The sequence below is a fragment of the Nasonia vitripennis genome (genome assembly GCF_009193385.2).
Source record: "Nasonia vitripennis strain AsymCx chromosome 2 unlocalized genomic scaffold, Nvit_psr_1.1 chr2_random0010, whole genome shotgun sequence".
Classification (NCBI taxonomy): domain Eukaryota; kingdom Metazoa; phylum Arthropoda; class Insecta; order Hymenoptera; family Pteromalidae; genus Nasonia; species Nasonia vitripennis.
The window spans coordinates 1,862,014-1,886,681 of NW_022279617.1; the positions used below are offsets into that span (position 1 = coordinate 1,862,014).

The window sequence follows — 24,668 nt, forward strand, 5'->3', positions numbered from 1 at the left end:
AGGCGAAGCGTGTACTAACGTGTCCGAGTTCGTCCTCCAGCTCGGCCACCTTCTCCAGAGCGGCGGTCTTGGTCTCGCTGTCCTCCATCAGAGCAGCCACGTCGAACACGTTGTCCAAGTACGCCGAGATTTGAACCTGTCGGGGCCGAACTCGTTATGGCGCGCACAATTACAAGTAGCTAAGTACGCGGAAGAGCGCGAGCGCACCTGCAAATCTTCGCTCTCGGTGTGCCGGAGCTTCTCGAGGTACTCGTCGAGGCCGAGCTTGGTGAACTCGTACTGCAGGTGCACCCGGAAGTTCATGTCGTCGACCGAGTGGACGACGATGTTGACGAACTGCATGCAAGCCACCATGAACTCGATGTGGAAGCTGTCGTACTGGGTGAAGTACTCCATGAGGGTCGTGAATCTCCGCCTCTCCGAGCAGACCTCCTTGAAGTTGTCGAACGCCGAGAGTATGATCTCGTGGCCTCCTTTCACGAGGCAGATGGCTGCCAGCAGCTCCAGCACGAGGGCTTTTGTTCTGTGGCAACAACGGCCGCACCGAGCGAACGGCATTACGGCATTTTCATCAACTCGACTCGCGCTTCTCATTTATTTTTCATCTTACAATCCTCGCTTACCTCAAGCTCTTGTGCATCAGGCTCAGGGCGATGCAGTTGATGGCCTCCCGATGCTGGATGACCATGTTGAAGCCGTACTGAAAAGGAAGCACGAGCGATCAGTCGGGCACATCGTCGAGGCGCGCGGCGCGACTAATCTGCTGCTCTCCGTTTGTAACAACCCTCACCTTGTTATTCATGATGGCGCGCATGCAGAGTATGCACACGTGGATGTCGTCCTTAGCCTCCCCCATGTTGAGCCGCGCGACGTGCCTCGAGCGCCTCTTCACGCCGGGGCTGTCTTTCAGCTCGTGGAGCGGCGGTCTCAGGCATCCGTTATTCAGCGGCGAGTTGTCACCCGTTCCCGCTGTTGTTCGACGAAAAGTGCGACGATTGCATAGGCGAGAAAAGCATCGCAGTGAAAACTAGAGAATGTAAATAATAAATAACAGAGTCGAAGTCGCACTCACTCGTCGCCTGGATTCTCTCCTCGGAGTTGGCTCGTGACTCGAGAAGCCTCTGCTCGTGCCGCATCATCAGCAATCTGAAGCTGAGGTAGTCTATCAGGGCGTCGAGGCCTTGGTTCTCCTCGTCCAGGAATTCCCTGACCCATCTGCAACCGGTCGCAAAAACGCGTCTGATTAAGCGCTCCCGCGCAGAGCTACCTTATCGGCCGTCCCCGAGAGTTTTACAGGAAATTAATAACATATTTGGTTGAGACTCGTTACTCGGGGGTTTTCGAGGTTGCTCAACACAAATACAGCAGCGACAAGGTCCTTCGGGGTACCTGGTGCCCAGGATAGAACACCATATCCACGTTCCGTGGCCCGAGAAATTCCTGAGTAACGTATTTAACTCAATAACTATCAAATTCCCAGGAATATTCAGCCTGGGCACCAGGTACCTCGGGGAGCGTTGCCGTTACGATATTCGTCTTCTGCGACCTCGAAAACCCCCGAGTACAGAGTCTCGACGAAATGTGTTGTTAATTTTCCGTGAAACTCTAGGCGATGACGTTGATACTGCCCAACCTGGGCACCAGGTACCTCGGAGAGTGTTGCCCTCAGGATATTTGTATTCAGCTACCCCAAGAACCCCAGAATAACAAAACTGGACTCATTTCCATTAACATTTACCAAGTTAAGTTAGCTCATTTATCGATTGTACACTATTTTATAATTTAAGGTTAGGGGCTCTTTTCAAAATTAACTTCCCGGCCAGATTCAGAAAATAGTTCCAGATCATACGGCCAATTTTCTACCAGGGGCTTTCGCCGATAATTAACGGCGGAATAGCTGAGCTGGATTCGCGTCAGTGCGCGCAGAGGAAGGGGGCCTTTAAAGGCTAATTAGGTATATAACTTGCTTACTCGATGTGATTTGTGCGCAGGGAGATCTCCAGGTCCCGCAGTACTTGCGTCGAGGTCGACTCGCCGACCATCTTCCTCTTCTGGAAGAACGTAAGGAAACGATACGACTGTGTAATAATTAGTAACTTTTCTGTTTTGAATCCTCGAAATGAAACAAAATAAAAAGAAAAAGCAATCGAAACGAGGAAGAAAAATAAGGGGGAAAAACAAAGCCGTAGACTCGCTGCTTACTCGATGACTTCTCGATGCCTTGGGGTCCAGGTAGGTCCGCAGTTTCGCCAGGTAGTGAGACGGCGGATCTTTCGCTTGTACCCTTTCCTGAAATTGAACATTTGCATTTAAAACTTGTGCGCGTCTCGTCTTTCGAACGAGCTGCAGGGAGATAAAAGGGGAAATTATGCGCGGTATACACTCCCCCCGGGGGAGGGGATTAGGGGAATCGGAATGCCCTTCGATTCCGCAATCGGTTAATCGAGGCATTTAGAGTGAAGATTTCCATTTTTTGTAGACTCGTACGAGCACTTGCGGGAGCGCAAGCTGGCCGCCATGATTCGCAGAAGGACAGAGGTGAGAGGGATGCTGCGCATTTTTTCGTAGCCGGCTCTCTCGCTTGCATTGCGTATAATAGCGTGGCTTGCATTACATCCGTCTCGCGTTACCCGCACATGCGCGCAGAAGGCCCTTTCAGAATAACCGGCGAGAGAAGGCGAGCGGTCCCTGACACCGACGGCAGAGCTGCCGCGCGTGCAGCATTCGAGCCGTGCACACTGCACGTGTGCACGCCGCGTGAACATCCTCAACTTATTTGCCCTGAGCGATCGCGGACACTTTGGTATATAACGGCCGATTGACTTTTTCAGCAGTTTTTCCGCGATTCACGGAGAGAGAGAGAGAGAGAGAGAGCAAAAGTATATTGAATTCAAATGTACTAGCAGTCACAGCGCTCGGCTCAAAACACACTTCGCCGAGAAAGCGTAAGTACACATAGAAGCTATGACTGCGCTTTCACTTGCTCAATCATATGCGCCCGCGTGGCTGTTATGTGTGCGCGCAAAGAAATACGCGGGTGCGCGAACGATGGGAGGAATGAATATAAAAAATAATACACTATGATTCGAAAGACGCCTCCCTCAGATTTGAAAATAATTTTCCGAGTTCGCAATTCCATTAGCCATCTCTGATCGATGTCGCGTTCTGTGTGCTCGTAATGAAATGCTTTTTACAAGAGACGACGGCGGAAACCCGTCACCTCTTTCCGCGGCGGATGACAAATGACGTGCGGTTGATTTTCCGAAACGTTGGTTCGTCGAAGCGTCGCGGCTGTTGCTGGAGAGAGAGAGAGAGAGAGAGAGAGAGAGAGAGAGAGGCCGAGCGCAGCAAAATTTAATTATTGTAATTTGGAACAATTCAGCAGATCAACGATTCACACCTACTGCCTACATGAGCACTGCCCGCGCGCGGTCGAAAAAATAAAAAGGAGCGAAGAAGCTCTTAACGGGTTCCAAGTGTCGCGATCATAAATCCATCTTCATTCCGCGGCCTCAAGGAGGAACTGGCGAGAGATGGCGGGAGAGGAGCAAAGGAGAAATAATAAAATGTTCGCTCTATGTAGGCGCGCATATACTCACTTGATCACATATGATGTCCCATTTCTTCTCATTGTCGTACTGCTTCAGGAGCTTCGCCTTGTCCGGTGGGAGATCCATCGAGGCCTGAAACACAAAGTGACAAGGGCTCGATAAGTCCGCAGCCGCAAACGACGCTCTTACTCGAGCGTATCTGCTTACAGGTACAGGCTATGGTACGACGCGTGCATGTGCAGGGCCAACTCTATAGCGGGTAATTTTAACGCGACCGGAGAGCCTCATGAGGATATGTTTGTTGAGCTGCTGCTCCATCGCCGTCCAAATTGCTAAATGGCTGAATTGTTGTTGAGTCGTGTTTAGACTTTCAAATTGTCTGCGATTCCTTATAATTATCTCGCCATCAACAGAAAGAAGAATCGTTGCGCGCGGAGAGTAAATTGCGAAAAGCCATTACAATCGAGCCGATTCCACGCGTTTGATCATTTCCCACGCGGGGAGAAAAGGCCGAGGATTTCTCTCAAGTCGCCTGCATGCAGAAGTTATCCCCCAGAGGGAGAGCGAGCCACGACCCGCCGCACGATCTCGTCGTCAGAAGCAACGGCGCTTCGGCCTTCGCGCACAAATGTGCATAATATCTAGTCGGCAGCGCGGGGAGGAAATAATGAAATCATCTCTGGAGCCGCGACGCCAGCGGCGGCCGGTATATTGCGCAATAAAAGTAGTAAAAGTAGCGCATAAAAGTGCTGATGCTCTCGTCTTGCTGCTCTCTGCGCATCGCGTAATGTGCCGGCTGTGACGTCATCGTAGAAAGGGGTCTGCGCAGAGTCGAGCAGTCGAAGGCCGCTGGCCGAGGGACGGCTTTTCAATTGAAGTGAGTTTTTGCGCTCGACGCTTCGGCGGGGACTCGGACCGTTGAAATCTCTGATGGCTTTCGTAACGACCACCTAATGGGACAATTATGTATATGCGGAATTAATGAGACGGACCGATCGGCGGATTATTGCCACGGCAATTATTCAAATAGAAAAGCCGAAAGACAACATATCACACACATCCTACGGTCATAACGCTCGGTGCAAAAATCCTCCCAGCCCCGCAGCACGACCATATTAACTATATATTATTAGATCACTAGACGCTATTAGCACACGCTATTAGACGCGCTCTTCACGGCGGAGCTGCAGCTGCTAATCGCGCTATGTACGCGCGGAATAATTAATAGAATTAATCCTCATCGTCGGAGCCCGCAGTTTTTGCGCGCTAGAATATCAACGAGGCCTAGCTGCAACCGCGTCTGTTTCTCTCGCGGACGGATAAGGAGCGCGCGCGCTCGACAGGCGAATATCTATTGGAAATAATGCTTTCGAAAGCGCGCGCGCGCGTTCTCGTCGCACGTCCGTGTGGGAGCGAAACTTTATCGTGCTCTCGAGATCCGATCGCAAAAGCTGAGCGCGTTCATGCCACGCAATAAATGTTGCGCCGCAGCGCAGGCAGCTCGACAGCACTGGCTGTGAAAAGCTCGGCTCGGCGAGGTGTCACTTTTCGAGCTGCACTCGACGCGACGAAGCGACGCGAGCAGCAGTTCGGAAGAATAGAAGGAAAGTCGATAAGCCCCGGCGGGCGACGGTACAACTTCGTCGACTCGACGGGACAGGAAGGAAGAAGGAAAAAGCTCTACGTGACTCGCCCGCCGAATGGCATTAATTTTACGCAAATTTATCATTCCGGGCGTATATTTTCGTCTTCCTTCGCCGACGACACGCGTCAAGTGTACAAACCAACCAAGCCTAATTCCCCTTCTGGAAGAGGCTTTTTTGCTCCTGTGGATACGTAGACACGAGTCGTGAAGGGGACCGCGCGGTCTACCAATCGACCGGAAGCGCGTTGCGACAGATTTTCCGGTTACATCATTTATATATGATAGGCATTGAAAATGCGCGATACGTCAATGACTCGCGCGCTCGGCTATAATTAGACTCGACGCCGATGGAGCGAAGGTTTACACGCGCGCGCACTCGAGCCATTGAAAGCCGCACTGCATCGACTCTGAGGAGAAGCAAGTGCTCGCGCGTTGGGAAATACCTACATCCCCCGATAGCGCATTGCGTCGGCGATCGCATGGCCGCGCTAAAATCCGAAAAATTGAATACAGCTCACTGAGGCTCTCTGCGATCTTCACCGCTGCGGACCTGGGATTTTCAAAAGGCGAACAATGAAAAGATGGCGGAGGCTATTAAAAGGATCGAACAAAGTGGCGGGCCATTGTCTCCTGGCCGCGCCCCGAACGCCGCTCTTTCCCATCGAAATATCTGTGTTTTGACCGGCGGAACGGCCGAGTCACCCATCTCTCGTCGCTCGAGGAGAAAAAAACATCGATACGCATTGTTAGGCCGCTCCTCGCCTCACCCCTCGACTGGCAGAGCAACAACACCAGCAACAGCAAACGGGACAATAAACCGAATCAACTGTACAATAATCGAGTAAACGTTCGATCCTGCAAAAATCCGCGCGGCACAGTGCGTGATGTATGGAGAGGGAGAAGGCGCGCGTAGGAGTGCAATAGCGCTGCAATAAATCATCGGGCTGTCAAAGAGGCTCGCGGGCAGAGATCAACGCAATGGCACACTGCACTCGGCGAGTCTGATATAGCCGCCCGGAAACTCGACCCGAACTTGACGGTGCCCCGCGGTTGACGGACCTCGCATCGCGCACGTCCGTTGACTGAAATTTCAGTACGCCATGGGAAGCGAGCCGCGATTGCCCATTGTTATTGACGCGTAACAGCCGAGAGAAGAGCCAGAATTACTCGTGTAAAAATTTGATGGACGTAATGTATTCACAAAAAACGCATCGACATTCTCGGAAAGCGAACAAAGCACCCACTTGAGTCGCTTCGTCGTCCACTGATCTCTATCACTGCTCCTGCGCTTCGGGCAACGCTCGCATCTCCGATGGTTCCACGCGCGCGTGTTGTTATCACATTTTTGTTACGGCCGCGTCCGCGCGACATTGGACAGGGGGAGAGAGAGAGAGAGAGAGAGAGAGAGCGATGCGAGTTCACTTCCGACGACGAGCGCAAGAAGCGGAGCAGCTGCACCGGCTTCTCTCGCTCTCTCGCGCTCCTGATAAATCAATCAGATATGGTAATTAGGGGGCAAAAAGTAGTGCGAGGACCTTGGAAGTTATGCGCGCGCAAACGCGGTCAGTCGCGGAGAAACGTGACCGTGCATAATGTCAAGCGCTCGTTTCCGTGCTTCGGAGAGAGAATGAAGGGGCTGCGTGGGAAAAGTCCTCGAAAAGGCGAATCACGCTGCGGTGATTTGCATGAGAAAGCGCGACTGCAAAAGGGAAGCTGCTTTTACCGACGCACGCGTCTGCATCTGGAATTGAAAATGTTTGTGCTGCACTTGTCGCGGGAGACATCGAGTGCGTTTTCTTATTCAGACGCCTATATAGGTGCGACGTAAAAATCAGCAGCGCCCCGTAAACATTCGCTCATTAAGCGTGTAGCAGCAGGTCGGAAAAAATCGCGCATTTACCCAAGCGGACGCGTCATCGACCCCGTCGCCGCGCCAAATAGGAGAGAGAGAGAGAGAGAGAGAGAGAGCAGGAAATCCACCCCGTTCGCCCGGCGCAAATTTCCGAACAAAACAACACACACATGCGCGCTCGCGCCGCCCCCCCCCCCCTGCGAGAAAAATTCCCCCCGTCGCGCACCAATTACGCAGTTGAACTTGAGTCTCTCTGCGCCAACCGCAATAGGGGCGAATGTGTATAGCATGTAGACTGTAGAGTGTAGACCCACACAAGACACGCGCACACTCCGACTCGTTCGGAGAGCCTCCCTCTCCCGTTCGCTTGTGCGCGACAATCGATATACTTTGCGTATACTCGAGCGCGTCCGTGTTGGTGCAGCGGACGTATGCGATTACGGTGTGCGTGTGGGACGAGGGAGCAAGGGTAAATGGACGTATACTATATAGTATGAGAGGTAGTGAGGCGCCAGGAGGGATGAGGGATGGATGTAATTTTTTCGCCGCTCCGGCAGATCCATTTCTTTTCGACACAGTTCCTTTTGACACGGAGCGGGAAATCGCAGCTCCTCGCCGCTACGCCACTGAGCCGCACTGTAGCCGCACTGAGCGAGATTCAATTAACACAGCTCGCTCGAGAGTGTTCAACTTCGTGCAGTTTAGCGACAAAATTGAACTCATTCATGATAACATCCGAATTTTCCGGCACTCATTTCCGAGTATACGTCAAAAGGAGATTTCCCGGACAGCCGGCAGCGATAAGATAAGCGCTATAGAAACACTCGAGATAAAGGCCATAAGCACCGGGAGAAATAAACCGGCGGAGGAGATACAAGCAATATGCATAAGTGTACGAGGATGCGGTAGTTTCCGAAATTCATTTCAGGGTAGAGATCGTCGCGGGGAAATCCATCAGCGACGAGTGGGCAGTGCAGGGTACAGAGTCGCACGGTGAGAAGTTCGAGTCGGTCGAGAAAGAGGAAAAGCATTGTTGTCCGCAGACTTTGTACGAAGAGAGGGGGAGAGAGGAATGCTATTGCAGCTCTTTTATTGCTTGCTATTCGTCTGGAATTCGCCGCGAACAGCGAATACGAATACGCGCGTACGTGTGAAGGGGAGCTACTACACTAAACAAAATAACTCTCATTTATTTAACTGGTACAGAAATCACGTCAGTTAAACACTCGACAGAGCTAGGGTCTGCAGTATAGGCCTTCGACGTGCCTATATGCGTAGTTTTCTCTCTTTCTATACTCAAATTTCACAGTACAGTTCTCGTAGCAAGTTACACGACTTACTTGCAGCAAGTCGAGTCGTTTTGTATGGTGTGTAACATCGTCAAACTATGTTCTTAGTGATATTGTAAATTATACTCTTATAAATAATATTTACCCGAGAGATAATGGCAAGGATTCAAGGATCACAAGTATTGTGTGCGCATTTGTACGGCACCTCGTGAAAAAAGCCATAGAAAGGCGAAGTTTATCGGCACTAAAAACGAGCTTTTCATTAATAATACATATTATAATACATATGGGCCGACTCGACGACGCGGCGGCATAATCCCGTATTTATATATGCAGGTCGTAATCCGAGGAGGCGCGGGCGTATAAATTGCGAGAAAGTTACTTCCAATTACATATACCGAAATGTTATTTTTCGTCGACTTTCGCGTTTCCGACACGCGTTAATTGATTTCGACTTTACAGCTCAATTCCATTGCCATCATTGTCGCCGTGTTTACATACACAGCTAGGCAATTTCCTGTTTGCGAGTCAACACAATCGATCGGTCGAGAAATAAGATACAACGGCGCATCGAAACACGTGCAGTGATAATAAGCGCGCGCAGGGACTTCAATTACTGCAGGGAACTTCATATAGAGAACGCGGCGGCGCCGCTGCTTTTTCTCACATATTGCGCCCCTCGTCCCTGTATAGCACATACTGTATATAACCCCCAACGACTGGAAGATGAAATAAGGCGACGATGCTCCAATCACGCGGTGTCGCCTGCGCCTCTCCCTCGAATCCCGGGATGTGAAAAGAAAGTAGCGCGCGAGGGGCTTCTCTCTTAATGAGCAATTTACTTTTTTTCTTATAGAGAGAGAGAGAGAGAGAGAGAGAGAGAGAGTGTGTGTAGCCGCGCGGATTAATATGAAGGGTCGGTTAATTTTTGTGGATTACGATTCCTCGGATCGCCCCCCAGCTCGGATTCGATTTTAATTGGCGGCGGATATTTACGCGCTAAGCCATCAGCTTTTTGTGCCGCTGGTCGAGGGTTTTGATTTTCCTCTCTTATTGAAAAAGTGATGGCCAGATGCTCCGAAGCCTCGAATTCAATTGGGCGGTTGTACGGAGCTTTGCTAGAAATCCGCGTTAAATGTTGTCGCCAACAAAATTTATAATGTTTTCCATAATTTGAATGTAGGCATGCGTGAATTGCCAAGGACTTTTTGAAATTGAAAAAAAACGAGATCATATCGATTAAGAGAAGCAAACGGCCTGGATACGGCTGTTCGACGAGCCGATTTTCACAACAATCGGACAACGTTCGCAGAGAGGAGATAAGGCGTAATTAATATCTTCCGCTTCGTCTTCGCATCGCAACAACGGACGTCGGTAAGTTAAATATCGCGATAATGCGTCACTGTAAGCGCCTCTAACTACTACGCTATATACGACTGTGGCGGTGTGTGGTGGCAGCTCTCGCGCGCGCGCGTATTGCCGGGTCAATTGTTATGCTCATTGTCCGACGAGTATAGCGAGTCATGTCTTTCGCGCGCTTCTTCGGATAATTTCGACTCGCGATTCTCGCACCGACGGTCTCTGCCTCTCCCTCTCTCTTTCGCCGACTAGACGTTCCTCGAGAGACTATATTGTACGTGTGTGCACGAGAGAGAGAGAGAGAGAGAGAGAGAGAGAGAGAGAGAGAGCGGCATAACCTCCCTAATGCGGACTTGACACGATTGACATCGCTTGACCGCACAATTCATCACACAGCCTCGAATCCGACAACGAATTTGTCCGAGAGCTAGTGAGCGAGCGCGGCTGCCTTCTATAACTATCTCCAAAGGCGGATCGCGCGAATGGATGTCACGTACTTTTTTCGCGTTCCTCGCTGGATCAGATTTTTCGAAAACGTCGCTGCAGCGCGTAAAAACGTGTTATTCTCTCCTCGCTCTCTTGTATGGTTCGCCGCCTCAAACTTTGTCGCCTACGCAACAAAATCTCCTAATAAATATTGTTTCTCACCGTTCGCACTCTGGATAAAACCTTTTAGATCATAAAAAGTGCAAAGTAGCGACCTCCGCTGTATACAGAGATCAGCCAAGCTTCCGAGCCGTTTAATTATAGTCAGGCCCATGATTAACGAGCACGGCAATCCCGATCGTCAAACAAAGCCCGGTAGTAGTATAGAGTAGCAGTCGGAGTCGACTTTCCGATAATCTCAAACACGGCAGCGGCAAACGAATCGAGTGCACACGACTATCAGTTAATGTGGGTAGTCCTCGAGAGAGGGAGCGGGAGATATCGAGAGCTGCGCGTACAACTCGTCTCGTCGCGTCGCGTTCAATGACTCAGACAGCTCCGCACGCTTCGTAAAACTTGAATGAGCAAGAGCTGCCCCGCTCAGTCTAAAATTAAGTAATAACGTCACTGCAGCTGCTGTGCGCCGAGCAGCAGCGGCCGATAGCGAGGCAACCGGTTGTTAAGTGAGAAATAGACTGAGACTGACTCTCTTTTCTTCCTCGCTCTCTCGAAGGAGGGAGAAAAATGAAAAATGAAAAATGAAAAATGAAAAATGAAAAATGAAAAATGAAAAACGAGAAGAGAGCAGACGAGCGCTCTCGCTACTACTGCAACAGCCGAACGATCGCCAGTGGAATATGGGAGTTAATAAAAAGAGCACACGGATGCGAGCGCGAGTGCAGCATCAACGGAGACGGAAATACAGGCGCGCGAGCAGAAGAGGTTGGCGAAGGGAGAAAGGCCCGAGAACGGGCTTCTTTGTGCCGGGAAGCTGGGAATGGTATACTTGCGGCGAGGGTACGCAGTTAGAAAAAAGAGCAATCGAGAGAACAGCAGAACACAACAATGAGCTCAAATCGTGGCTCGTCATACGTTGAATCAACGATCGACGTCGTATTCGATCAAGGAGAAAGAACGTATTTAACAACAAATAACAAATTCGAAAACAGCAACTGCTGCGCTCAAAGCTAAAAGATAACTGCTTGGAGAGAGGCGGAGGGAAGCGCAGAGTTACGTGTGCATGCGCAGGAGTTTATGCGGTAATTAAAATAAAAGCTGCTTCTTCGAGATTGCGATCGACTTTAAGCGCCAAGTGGTAGTTTGCCGGGATTTTTTCACAATACACTGTTGCCCGTTCTGCTCTCTCTCTCTCTCCCTCTCTCGTAACAGGAGGTTTTGCAACTGCTCGCGATAGCAGCGTGTACGCTTAAAAATTGGCGCGTAACGCAAAGTCGACGAGGAATCCGCCTGCGAGCCCGCACTGACTCTGCACACAAAGCTCGCCGATTTTCCGACCATCTGATATTATTGGGCGCGATTACGTCTTACATAACGCCGTTCAACGTCCTGCGCTCAAAAGCAGCCAGTCCGAGCATTCGAGAGCCAACCGGCCCGGCTGATTCGAATTCAGCCACTTGAACGCGCGTCAAGTGGTCCGGTCTGTCATTACTCCGCACCTATTTAACACACCGCTCGCTGCAGCAGCAGCTGCGGAGAACTCAGCAACGTCGTCGGCGCAGATGAATATCTCCGTTTGGCGGCATTCGCGGAGGGGACGTATTATATGCGGAGTACTAATGCGCATAATGGCGAAATATTCGGTCATCGCCTCATGCGAGAAAGAGCGAGATCCAGCTCCTTCTTCAATCAAGCTCCTAAGTATACGGAAAGCACGACACGTAGGCGACATCGGCGGTATAATGACTCGCTGCAGCTGCACGGAGCGATCGTACCCGAGTTATTCTGAGCAGCAAGAGCGAACCGGCGGCGAAGGCCAAGAGTGGCATTCCATATAGATTTTCCGAGAGCGGGAGCGCAGTGAACCTGGCGAGGAGCAGAGGTCGAAGGTCAAGACCGCCTCCCTCTCGCCCTCTTGGCAAGTCGATTGCGGCCGCGAGAAAAGTCGAACGCGCGGCTCTTCCTTCCCACCAGGTGGACGTGCGTAGCGTACACTGTGCACACACACACGAGAGGGAGAGGGAGAAAGTGCGCGGGCAGCAGGCGCAAGCGAGATTCGCAGAGGTTGAGGCTCGATTGGTCACGGGCAGCCGGCGCGTGATACTTTCGAGCAATTAGGCTTTTTTCTGCGGCGGCGGAGATTTTTCGTCCAGGCCAGAAAAGGCGCGGCGCGGCTTCTCATCCCGCCGCCGCGCACCTCTTCGTGAGAATGAGTCGAACTTGGAGAAGAAGGAAATTCAGTATCCAGCGAATAAATTAAGCCGAGTTAGCGCGGGATTAATGACTCCTCGACATGGGTATACGATGAAAAAAGGCCCTTCGAAATTTCCCGATAAGACCTAACGACTCGCGCCGTAAATCTCGTCTCCCATCGGCGTTTTGAAGTCCATGCCGGAATCCCGATACCGAGATCAACAGCTGCAGCAGCGGCGGCCTTGCAAGTCTTTTAACGAGAAGCCCGATCAATCCGACAGAATTCGCGCGGCTGTCGAGAGCATCTGCATTATGCAGCCGCATTTCCCCGAGATATAATTACGTCGCGGAAACTTTTATAATGAGCCGATCTGCTGCAACGAGCAGAAAGGAGACACGACGGGACTCGAACTCGCGGACCCGTGAGCCAGAGGCCTGTGCTCTAACCGCACGGAGTTTTCGACAAAGGGGGAAAGAGAGGCGCGCGTATATATAGGGCTTCTCCCTTTAATCCGCGCGGCTCTTTATCGGGAAAGAGTCGGACCGATGCGAGACACACCCTCCCGAGCGCGGAGCGGAAGGTCACTCGAGGTCAGCACGGGCAGCATCCCCCCGAAAGGGTCGAAGGCGGGCGAAATTGAATGACGCGAGTGTGGGCTACGGAGCCGAGGACGAGGAGTCCATATTTACACGGGGTTACGCCCATCCATCTCCTCTGTACATGCTATAGCCCCGAAAGCTCGGCCCTTCAAAACACACACACACACACACACACACACGAGGACGACGGCGATTTGACTCTCCCGAGATATGTAATCCATAGCTTTTAGCTGCGCTCTTGCTTGTCATATCGTCGCCGACTCGATGCATTTTCCTCGATCACCCGCGCATCGGCGGGATATGGCGACGCTTTTTTAAGCGCGATACCTATAGCCTGAATACCTGTAGTGGTTTCGATGTCGATACAAATGGAGCCGCGACGAAGAAAACGGCAGGTTAATCAAATCGACGCGCCGCTCCCTTGACGAAAGAGAGTGAGAGAGAGAGAGAGAGAGAGAGAGAGAGAGAGAGAGAGAGAGAGAGACAGCTCCAGTGCAGGCACAATGGCCGGAGCCCGCGTCCCGTCGTTTCACGCGTCTCTCAAAAAGCCACAAAGAGAAAGTCCGGGGGACGGGGAGCAAAAAGCCAAACACACGAGAGAGGAAGAACGGAAGCAAGCGAAGGCACACAATGTGGAAGAGAGTCGTAAATTTGTGGAGAGAGAGAGAGAGGCGCCGTACGCTCGCGCACCGCTAATCGCCGCCGGCGCAGCGAGTGTGTGTGTGTGTGTACGCTGCACACAGACTGAGAAAACTATAAGGTAAGCTACCTTTACTGCCGGGATGCGCGCGACCCTTCGATTTCCCCCCTACGCGCGTCTCGCAAACTGTCGGTTAGTTACGCACTTGCGATTTCCCGCGGCAGCCCTGTCCGCTCGCACGAGTCGCCGCCCCCGCCGCCCCCATGCTTCAATGAATCCCGGAGAACCGGACCGACTGCAGGGCCGCGAAGAGAGGGGAGTGCCGGTGCGCGCGGGAGGGCGAGCCGCCGCTCGATGATTATTTATTAAGCATGTCTGCAGTGGCACCGCGAGTGGCTTGTTGCCGCTGCCGTCGCCGAGGCGTAGGGAGCATAGGCGATTATACGCTCTATGCGCAGCCACAGGACGACGAGACGACGACTCAAGAGTCGCCCGAAAAGCGAAAATCCGTACGGCGTTCGCTAATTGCGAGAGAGCAGCGAAGCAGAGAGAGAGAGAGAGAGAGAGAGAGAGAAGGTGGATACGCGGGGCAGACGATGAAGATTAAAAGAGAAAATATAAGGAGAAGCGGGTGGAGGGTCGGCAGTATACAGCTGAAAGGTTCGCGAGCGAGCGCAACCCCGCGGACGTTTCATACGCGGGTTAGCTCGCAGCTCTCCTGATCGTTATTCGCTGTCGATGATTTCGCGGACTTTTCCAGGGCTCCTCTCGCGCCTGCGCCGTTTCGTCGCCCCTCTTCTTTTATACAACTTTTTTATACGCAGTGCGTCGCCCATTGTTGCGAACGGTACTCCGTGTGTCCCTTTTTGTACCGCTGCTTCGCGTGTCCCGTCCCCCGCTTCTTGCTTCGATTACGCCCAACCTTTTGTCGCGCTTAATTAATACCATGCCCTCCTCCTCTTTTCCCGTATCCTCTTACATATTACGACATCTCCGCCTTTCTCGCTTCTCTTTCTTCCTCTTCAGCCCGTCAAGTGTCCGCGGGCCGAGGCGATTCCAGTCTAATCAAGAAGCTGTAACGAATTCGGCCGTGGAGCGAAGATTAATCTTATGCTCGAGATGGAGGGAGATTGCACTAAATGAAATTGTACGACAGCCCCATTATATGATTTCAGCCGAAAGGCGTGTGCAGCGACGATTGATCTCGGCGAAAGATCTGCCACGTTACGACCGAATTTCGCGCAAACAGTCGTCAAAGATTACCGAGAATACGTTTCGTACCCCCCATGGCCCGGCGCGTATTACAAAAGAATTCCGGTTAGCTCTATGCGTCTGCTGCGTTTTACCTTCTCCTATACTATATACAAGTGTAAGCTCTAAGTATCGCCAGCAGGGCGTAGAAATTGTTTTGCAGTGGGCGAAAAATAAATGTCCAAAGCAGCTTTAAATTCTGCGGCAGTGACTACAATAACGCCGTAACGGCTTCCTCTGCCGATTTCCGCATTGTTCGCGCATACAATTATCACCTCTCGCCAGCCACCCACATGCACATCCCGCAGGACTCGTCGATTCTCCAAAGTATTACAGGTAGGCCTAATGGCTCGGCGCAATCGTGAAATAACTTCCAACGCACGCATGCGGCGGCTCTTCCCTCATTAGCATACAATGCCGCCCGAGGCGTGCCCGATAATCGATTCATTATCTGCTGCGCAGCATACTGCGCCATGATGCTTTCCCCTTTCGCCGGGCCCCAATTACGAGCCGCAGCTCGCTCGGGGAGAGAGCTTCTTCGCGCATTATAGTACCTGCCGCCTGAAATGGGGACTTTGCACGAGAGGATTGTTGCCAATTGCTCTCTCATGGGATAATAATCCCTTTGCTCTTTTGCCCTGGCTCTGCCGCGGCACTGTGACGCTCTCGAGATTATTTCTTTCGGCTCGGACACTCGCGTCGAACGATTGAATGACGAGGTGCTCGGTAAATTTACGCTAGACATCGGGCGTGACATCGGGCGAAATGGAGACAAAATGACGACGACACTCACCTGTAACAAAAGAGAAAGAAGGTGCGAAGAGATTTTTTTGTTGTTCAGTTTCGTCATTCGATGGTCATTCCAAGTAAAAGGGAGTTTAACTGTTGTTAAACAACTCGATAGCTGCAAATCGATCGGAATTTACAAACAACGGTGCCCATGACACGCAGGGAGTACAGTGTCGTGTCGTGTGAACACGCCGTTATACTCTCTGCTTACATGTAAATTCAGTTTGGACGAGTTGTTTCTGCAACAGTTACACAGGCTCGCCAGAATTAAATTCAGCCATACTTTTAACTACGCAACGGTTTCGTAATGCTCAGTAAAGCGCGAGAGTTAATTTCAGAATGGCTGTAATCAAGCACACACCGAACACGCGACAATAATTAAACTTCGCACCGCCGTTTCTTCGGAGAAACAATAACAAGAGACTCGTCATCCGGTCGTTAACGCTTCCTCCCCGCGCACACATTCTTCTGCGCGATGAAGATATATTCAGTTTCGACGAGTAGGTGTCTAATGGACATATATGTATAGACGCCGCCAGATAATAAAAAAGGTTTAAAAATCGCACGAGGATTGAACACGCACGCACATTCCACATGCCCAATTAGTGTAAAACCCATTCCAGCCGAGCGGCGCGTAGAATCGCTCGTAAAAAAGCTCATTACCACGCACTCTTGCGCCAATAAAAGCCAGCGGCCCGCGTGGAACGCTAAGCGAGCATAAAAGGAGAGCACTTTCAGCATTCCTAGGCCTGTGGCGCACGAGCGAGAGAGCAGGCGAGGCATTGTAAGTGGAAAGATCGAGAGACGACTAGCCCAGGGCTCCTCTGCTCGGTTCTCCCCGCATCAGCAGCAGCGGCGCATCTAAAAGCGGTTCCGTCCTTGAAAATTAGCCCGGGCAATCGCTCATACGCGTCGCGTCTGCTATGCCGCGGAGCGCAGCGCTTTCCGTTCGGAAGAAGGAGCGAGAGAGGAGGTACGCCCCCGTACCCGACAATCTCTCTCTCTCTCTCTCTCTCTCTCTCTCTCTCTCTAGTTCACAGCCTCGTTAAAGGCGAGATTAAGGACGCGCCATGCAGCGCTAGTCGGAACGAAGCGACAGCCCCTTTATTTGCACTATGCGGAAAATACGCGCGCGCGCACGTGCAGGCCATTTGGCCACGGGCCATCCTCGACGAGCTCGAGCGACTCCTACGCGGCTATGGCAGCTTGCCTTTCGCGCTATCTTTGTGCCGTCTTGGCTCGAGCTGCTGTATGCCAGGCTGGAAGCGAGAAATTCGTCCGATGAGAAAACTTTTCGCCCCCATCATCATTGGGAATGCTCGCCTAATGGATCCTCGAGGGGCTGGAAAACACGCGGAGAAAATATGACCGGCAGTCGGATTAGGAAGACCCCAAAGGGTCTGAGCAAGGCAGCGCCTCTTGAGTGTGCCCCCGGGGGCACAGTACACAGGAAAAGCAGCATTTTTGCGACGCTTATTCGAACAAGTCCAATCGATAACTCATCGCGGTCGTGAATCATCCGCTTGGGTCTGAAAACTGACCCGCGCGACACTTTTACAGCGTCCATTCTATAACAATGTTCTACGATAACACTGGGACATTTGCGTGCTCGTTATCAACGCAAAAATTTATAACACTCGAGTGTGATGTACGCTAATGACTATTCTCGTTCAGCATTCGTTGTATGCTGTCACGCACAGAGAGCGTACTTGCTATTCTAAAAACGGCGGCTATAAAAGCCTTTACGAGCGTTTTAGTACGATTGAAAAAGAAGCGAGCTTGAATCGCAAGACTTTAACTGCGCAAGCTCGCGTCCGTGGCGTGTGGGTGGATGAATGGCGTTTCGCGCGCACAGACAAAAAGCCAGCGGTCATTGACCAATCAAAGTGCAAACAACGAGCTACAGAGCCATCCTTTCAACTCGTACAAAGCTCCTGCACCTTTTATTCCGCTACCATCCGCGGGCTGCAAGAGCCACGCGATAGAGGTGTCATTTGCTCCTATTGCATATAAAGTGTAATTTGCATAAGACGGCGTTCGTTCGCTTTCACAAATTCCAGCATCTTTTGTCTTCGACAGGTTTTTGGTTTTTAGCGCTGGCGCACAGTGGCCGGGAATGTCGCAAGTTACTCGTTTCAACATCGAAAACATATACAAGTACTTGATTTCGATCATCTCATATAACTCGTAACCGACAAAATATAAGAAAATAAACTACTCTTACCATTGCCGTGAACGATTCTCACTTTCGAGTGCATCCGTTCCTCGTCATATGGCACGATAAGTGCTGCAGAGAATTCCCGGCTCGAGGACATTCGTCTAGTAGCAGGATAAGGCAAAACCGCTGATACGCGTCACACAACTCGTCGCCTCAAAAAAGGCCCGTCGGAGAAAGTTTTCCCGTTCGAACTCGAGAGCGCTATGCTACTGCGATCTGAAAGGAGCATTCTTCATCATGGCAAATAATTGTGCAAATTGTCTGCCCGATTGAAATGAGCGGTTGCGTTAATGAGCGGCTTTTCGCCTATATAACTCGACGGAATCAGTCGCGCTTTGTTGAACAATCCTGACTAGCCAAGCAGTTGCTCCGCTTTCCATCCTCTAGCTGTTTTATCGGAGATTGAGTCGTCGCGCAGGATGATAATAAAACATCCGCGGGCCTCGCAGATGTCAAAGAACCCGGGGCGGCCGCTGCACCTTGACATTAAAGCGCAGGGCGAGCCCACGCGCACGCGATGCATCCGACTGACGACTCCCCGGCATGAGAACCCCTGTCCCCAAATCTCCCGCGCTCCCTCTCTCGTGCGGACTAAATTTAACCTCCCGCTCGGGCCCCGCTTTATCTTAATTCCTGATGGAGATATTCTCGGGTCGCCGCTGGCATGGCCGTGGGCTCAGCGTAGCGCACGGGCGGCGCGCGTACACGCGCGAGGCCTGCAGTCGATATTGGAGCGCGCAACACGTGACTTTCGGCGAAGTTGTGCATCAGCCGCCGGCGACGGGGCTAAGCGTACGCGCAGCAGACTTTAATGCCTGGCGCCTGCGCCTCGCGGAGGGAGAAAGACCACGAGAGCGAGCTTTCGAGCGTCGTCGGTGAATTACGCTCATGAGACTACGCAAATTAGTGACCGCTCGAGTCGCTTTGAACTCGTGGAGCGATGCCAGAGTCGCCAGTCTTCTTTGCCGGAGCTTTTTCTCCTTCCCATGGAGGATACAAGGAGGTATTTTCTCTGGAAAAAAGAGCAATTTTAATCGGAATAGAAAGCTGCAGCATGTCGAAAGCAACTTCGTCTCTCTCCCTCTCTCTCTCTCTCTCTCTCTCTCTCTCTTCGTAGTATACACGCGTGCACGTATGCGTCGCGCTGCCTCTCCTTCTTTGCCCTATCTCGCTCATTCATCGCGCGCGACAATGGGATCCCGCGGCCGGCGCCACGGGTCTCTCCCTCGGGGCCGGGGGGTCGTCGTCACGGTCCTCCTCCGCCTTTCATTGATGCGACGCTCACATCCTCCGCAGGCGATGGCCGCGCAGCTATCCCCGCGTATTTCAATTGCTTGCGTAATAGCAGGAAGGCTATTTATATTGATGAAATTGCGCGCTGCGCACGAGCAAACGGATGATTAAGTACAAAAATGCAGTAGAGCCGCGGCGGGTATGTCGATGGGAGGAGGAGAAGGAAAAATAAGAGCCTCTGCTTCATCGCCGCCTCTTCGTTTACCATTCGCATAATGCCTGCGCGCGCGCCAGAAGTAGAGAGAGAGAGAGAGAGAGAGAGAGAGAGAGAGAGAGAGAGAGAGAGAGAGAGAGAGAGAGTGGGCGTTGGCGCGTACTTTGATTCCTCCCCGACGACTGTATGGCTCTATATCTCCTTCGTCCATCCTTCTGTCCGTTCTTCTCCCTCGTTTATTTTCCACAGCTCTTCGAGAGCAGGTATACACTGGTGAGGGAACGGGTGTGTCAAAACCCTTTAAATCTGAATTTCAAGGCCGACCGTGCCGCTGCGCTACAATTGTCAATTATCCCTGGTCAAAAGTTGCCGATATTTTCTAGTCAGTAATCTAGAAAGTACGTAGAACGATTCGCGAAAATCAAGGCTCAAATTCACACACACGCGCGTGACAGCTAAAAAAGCATAGAGCACAACCACAAGCCACAACGGACTTGTGTGGCGCTGTGCATCGTTGTGTCTTCTATGGCTCTCGTACTAATTAACTTATTCAACTATTTACAATCTTAGAATAAACATATCGATTTGTTTTCATGTGATTTTTTTTTATTTCAATTATTTGTGTTAAAATGTAATTATTTTTCTTCCAATTTTGATCTTGGATTACAATAGGTTAGGTCGACTACGAGAGGCATACACTGAAAAAAAAAAACACAGCCGGTTCGGCTGTAGAACACGGCAGTTTTAGCGAGTGTCACCACTGTAGCGACTTTTCAATAAAAACAGCGAGTGGCCACTGGTAGTTTTGGCAGGTCTCGGCGAGCTGTCTCTATCTTGAGGATATTTAGGTTATGTATCACCTTTTATTCATAATCTGTGATACTCCAGCTCAAAGCTTTGTCAAATGTACTTGCGTTGTAAAGTAGTAAGCCAGAAAGTGGACAAAGTGACAGTGTTTTTGGACTCACATGCAGAACGAATGTCTGATAGTAGTTTCAGATCATATAAAAATGCAGCCCATCGCAAGCTTCTTAAGCCACCTATTGACATGGTGAGACAGTTTGTATTAGATCCAATGCACTTGCTGTATTTGGGAGTTACAAAAAGAATTTTAGAATACTTGCTTCAATCCAAATCTAAACATAAGGTGAGGATTAGTGCTGGTTTGAAAAGTGAATTGAAGCGGCAAACAAGAATGATCATTCAAGAAATCCCTGCAGAGTTTTCAAGAAAAATGCAACATTCAGGAGAGTACAGCAAGTATAAAGCTGTTGAATATAAGTTTGTCACCTTATATGCTGCCCTGCTTGTGTTCAAAGGTTTGCTGTCTGAGAAGATATACAATCATTTTATGCAGTTAACTAGTGCGTGTAGATTGATGACGTATCAAAATCTAGTGCCTCACATTGAAAGAGCAAGAAGTTACTTTCATAGATTTGTAGACGGAGCAGCAGATATATACGGGCCATCATTTTTATCGATCAATGTGCATAATCTTGTACACTTGCGTGATGATGTTGAAACAACAGGGTGCAATTTTAATGAACTTAGTGCTTTCTGTTTCGAGTCACATCTTGGATCTATCAGTAGAGCACTGAGGTTACCAACGCATCTCCTAGCTCAATACTGTCAACGAGACCTTGAAAAAGAAACTTGTGGAACCATTGTGTCAACATCAAGTACAGAACTGGAAATTCTTATGCGACAAAGTGGAAACATTCACAAACTGGAATACAAAGGCATAATATTGTCCACTACCAATCCAAACAACACAATTTTATTACAAGATGGGTCCTTTGCACAAATTTGTGAATTCGAAAATGATAATTCAGACTATTTTGTGAAAGGGAATACATTAAAAAAAAATCAGTTTTTTCATAACCTTGTGATTCAGGATTTCTAAAATTTTTGGGAAGTGAGCCGTATATCTCCTGTGACTATGAAAGTTCCATTGCAAAGCATCGGACAAAAATGTGTCAAATTTCATCACAATTTTTCAACAAAAGAAGAGATCAAATTATATGGCATACCACTACTGCATTTGGATCCATCAGAAGAATCATCAAATTAAATTTAATAAGGTATTTTTCTAATACTTTTCACATTGTTTTTAATAATTGCTGTCACATTTTTAAAATGGTTCTTGAAAATCAACTTGAAATTGAAATTCAAATGAATATTCAAGACAGTATATTTTAACCTAAACTAACCTTACTTTTTTAAAATTCACGCGATTACGCGCATTGCTGAAAACAAAACTCAATGTCATCTCTATGGTTTTTCATTTTCAAGCTTCTAACAGAAAATTTTGACAGAAAACTTTCTGCAGTGTTTTGAGGTTATTATTATTAATAACAGTTTTTTTTCTTTTAAGTAATCTTAACTATTTTAAATTGATACTGTCTGAATTGATTTTTTTTTATTCAACATGATCAAAAACTAACTTCTAATTGTAAGGTTAATTTTGACTTATTCAAATAGCAATGTTGTTCTGTATATTTCAGATACATGATGAGCTCCAGTGACAGTGGGTCAGAAGAAGAGGCTGCAGCCACTGTACAACTATATAACTATAGTCTTGTATAGTTTGTATATAGAGGGAAGAAGAGGTAAATAGAGGATATAGATATTGTTCCCAGTAAATGGCTGCAGAATGTTTACAGTCGTGGGAGATGCACAACAAAGTATGCCCCCGCTGATTCCAATCAAGAAAATTATCAGGTATTGCAGGATTTGGTGAGATTGCAAGCGGATGCACCACAATCATACACAACTTATACTGTTGATCTCAAAGGACGAGCAAGTGAGTTGATACACTTCAAAAACTGGAAAGACTTCAGGAACAGAGTGCATCTGGAGTGCAAAAAATGTTAGAAAATTGTGTAAAGCAGCAGAATCTACAGCAAGAAGCTAAAATGCTTAAAGAAATCATAGAAAAATGAAGCAGATGAAGAGAACGATGAGGAGTAGGTTTCGCAAAAGCAAAGAAAGAGGGACCGTGGAAAAAAATCTTCCACAACAACTGAACCAAAAGGTATGTACATTGTAATCATTTTCATTACATAATTTCAATTATCACCTTTGTTTGTTTTTGATGCAATATATTTATAAGAAAATAATCCTTCAAAGAAGAATGTCAACAGTATTGCCTCGCGTACTACTGCTCTTAATGCAAGTCTGGAAAAATCTATTGTACCGGAGCCAAGTACTTCTATTCTACTAGTTTCAACGATACAGCCCACTTACAAGGAAACGAACCTTTAGAAGCCAGTTCATCGAGTGAGAACATAAGTGTAGGTTTATCAAGTGCTTCTACTTCAAATGGCCAATCAAATGTTGTTGCTACATTAGATTTACCAGTCATTGATTGGCAAAATATTAAATGTTCTACACGTAAGTAAGCTGCTAGATAACCTTGCATTATAAAATTTTGTCAAGATTTTGAATAAATTCCATATTGTGATTTCAGCATTTGAATCTGCTACTCTGGCTCAACTTATTCGTTTCACCAATATTGTTGAGAACATGGAAACTCAACAAGCGAAGATGGGGAATTTCTTACTTGACAAGAGAGTTGTGAATGTAATAAACAACATAGTCGATTTTAGTTTAAAATACAACTACGATATACCTTTTTCCACAAAGGAAAAATTTAACGAGATCTATGAAGATTTGAAAATGAATAAGTATCTAAAAAATGACACTGTAAGATAATTTTTATTTACATACTTAAAACCATACTTAATTATCAATATTACAAACATTTTAATATTTTTCAGTGTTACGAGTTGATGCAGCATGTGGACAAAAATTTTGTTTTAACAAGGTCTTACGTTAGTATGCTGAAAAGGTTTTTTACTAAAGACCTAGTTCTCCAGTACACTGCTATGAGAGGGCATCGAAGAAAGACAAATCTAAGGAACAATTTAGAGGCGACGAGTTATCGAAGTGCATGGATGGTAAGTCTTACACATTATGCATGATTTTTCATTTATATTTGTAATTTACATCATAAACATGAGTTACATTTATTTTCAGTTGTCATCGTGGGAAGTAGAGCTGAAAAATCTTCAGCTACTAAGCCAAAAGACTTAATTTCAGCATTGAGTGGTGTCTTGTGTAATACAAGAAGTGGACTTAATATGTATACCTATTGCTAATGAAATAAGTTACTTATACGTGAAATTATTTTGATGATAAATAAAATGTTTAAAGATTATAAAATTGTATACGATACTCTTGACTTAAATGTTTCAGTTTTACACGGCGCTACGCTCGGATGCTAACTGCGCCGTGTAAAAAAAGAACCATTTAAGTCACACGTATCGTAATGTACTAATTATTTATTACCATATATTAAAAAAAATTGTTAACTTTTATGAATAAATATTAATCTCTTGTTCGAAGCTTTTTGACCAGAGTAAAATAACGCTAAGATTAATCATTTCGTGATTTTAAGGTTATGTAATGCAGATTGCATACTTCTATCGCAAAGGAAGTTAATTTATAAAACGAACATTTGTAATTTAATTACGCGCAATCTACATTACTGTTCGGGAAGGCTTACATTCATTTATTGTCGAGAAACAGCATTAATTGCTATTTCACCGACGGCATAGAATACGCTCGCCTGAATATCGCGATATCTCGAAATTCTAGCCGGATTACCCCAGATTACTAGCTGATTCTATCAGATGAGTGCAAGGGTATTTTCGTTTGATTGATTCTAACGAAATGTATGCAAAGTTCTTTGATAATTTCTGACACTCGAAATCCCGGCTCTCCCGAAGAATCCAAATTGAACCCAAACTGAAGGACTCGCCTAACATCCTCCTGCACACACGTCGATTTCTCACAGCCAAGCCCTCTGCTGCCTATGCAGCGACTGCGCCGCACCGCAATGTATCCCATCTGCCGCGCTATCAGCGGCGTCGGCGGCCCCAATCGCGCTCTTCCTCCTCGTTTCGCGCGGCGATATAAGCCAGGGCACGGCCCCGTGCAGTCATGTGTACATACGGGCACGCGAGGTATATATCAAGCAGCCCTCTCGCGTATTATGCAACTTTCACGTTCTTTTCAGCGCGCCACATATTGCGCAGACTTTCACGCGGGCAGCAAAAAGTATCTCAACTATTTGGATCGCGCGAGCGCAGTTTCCTGTAACGAGCGGTCCGAGTAGCGCGCTTCCACGAAACGTCGGGCGACAGCTGAGCCTACTTATATAAAAAAGA

At 48.6% G+C, this 24,668-nt stretch overlaps 3 protein-coding genes across 15 annotated transcripts in view; 1 reads left to right on the top strand and 2 right to left on the bottom strand.

The window, feature by feature from the left end:
* Positions 1–24,668, bottom strand: part of LOC100115042 (SET and MYND domain-containing protein 4) — a 656,582-nt gene that overhangs the window by 508,263 nt on the left and 123,651 nt on the right. The gene's annotated exons all lie outside the window — the stretch shown is intronic.
* Positions 1–24,668, bottom strand: part of LOC100115286 (formin-like protein) — a 40,150-nt gene that overhangs the window by 6,285 nt on the left and 9,197 nt on the right. The window contains exons 1-9 of one of the 5 annotated variants that reach the window (XM_032601616.1): positions 17,997–18,446; positions 3,600–3,683; positions 2,203–2,289; positions 1,972–2,078; positions 1,073–1,215; positions 791–969; positions 624–700; positions 208–523; positions 20–136 (exon numbers count right to left, since the gene is read on the bottom strand). In XM_032601616.1, coding sequence (XP_032457507.1) covers positions 20–136; positions 208–523; positions 624–700; positions 791–969; positions 1,073–1,215; positions 1,972–2,078; positions 2,203–2,289; positions 3,600–3,683; positions 17,997–17,999 — 1,113 coding nt within the window. In that variant the 5' untranslated portion in view covers positions 18,000–18,446. Of the gene's footprint in view, positions 1–19; positions 137–207; positions 524–623; positions 701–790; positions 970–1,072; positions 1,216–1,648; positions 1,898–1,971; positions 2,079–2,202; positions 2,290–3,599; positions 3,684–3,758; positions 4,575–17,996; positions 18,447–24,668 lie in introns of those variants that run through there. The other 4 variants (XM_032601617.1, XM_032601614.1, XM_032601615.1 and 1 more) reach the window with 4 other exon arrangements.
* On the top strand, positions 18,768–23,661 carry LOC103318142. Of its 9 annotated transcripts, none has more exons than XR_004345208.1 (7): positions 18,768–21,518; positions 21,942–22,046; positions 22,159–22,471; positions 22,570–22,830; positions 22,907–23,142; positions 23,217–23,396; positions 23,476–23,661. XR_004345208.1 is itself a non-coding variant. In XM_032601655.1 (7 exons), exons 5-7 carry the CDS (start codon positions 22,963–22,965, stop codon positions 23,530–23,532), a joined length of 417 nt encoding a protein of 138 aa, XP_032457546.1. In that variant the 5' UTR covers positions 21,683–21,775; positions 21,942–22,158; positions 22,232–22,471; positions 22,567–22,830; positions 22,907–22,962; the 3' UTR covers positions 23,533–23,661. The 9 variants fall into 9 exon arrangements, 7 of the variants coding, with proteins under 7 accessions (XP_032457544.1, XP_016842201.1, XP_032457542.1 ...); XM_032601655.1 differs by lacking the exon at positions 18,768–21,518 and adding an exon at positions 21,683–21,775 and having other exon boundaries at positions 21,942–22,158; positions 22,232–22,471; positions 22,567–22,830; XR_004345207.1 differs by having other exon boundaries at positions 21,942–22,471.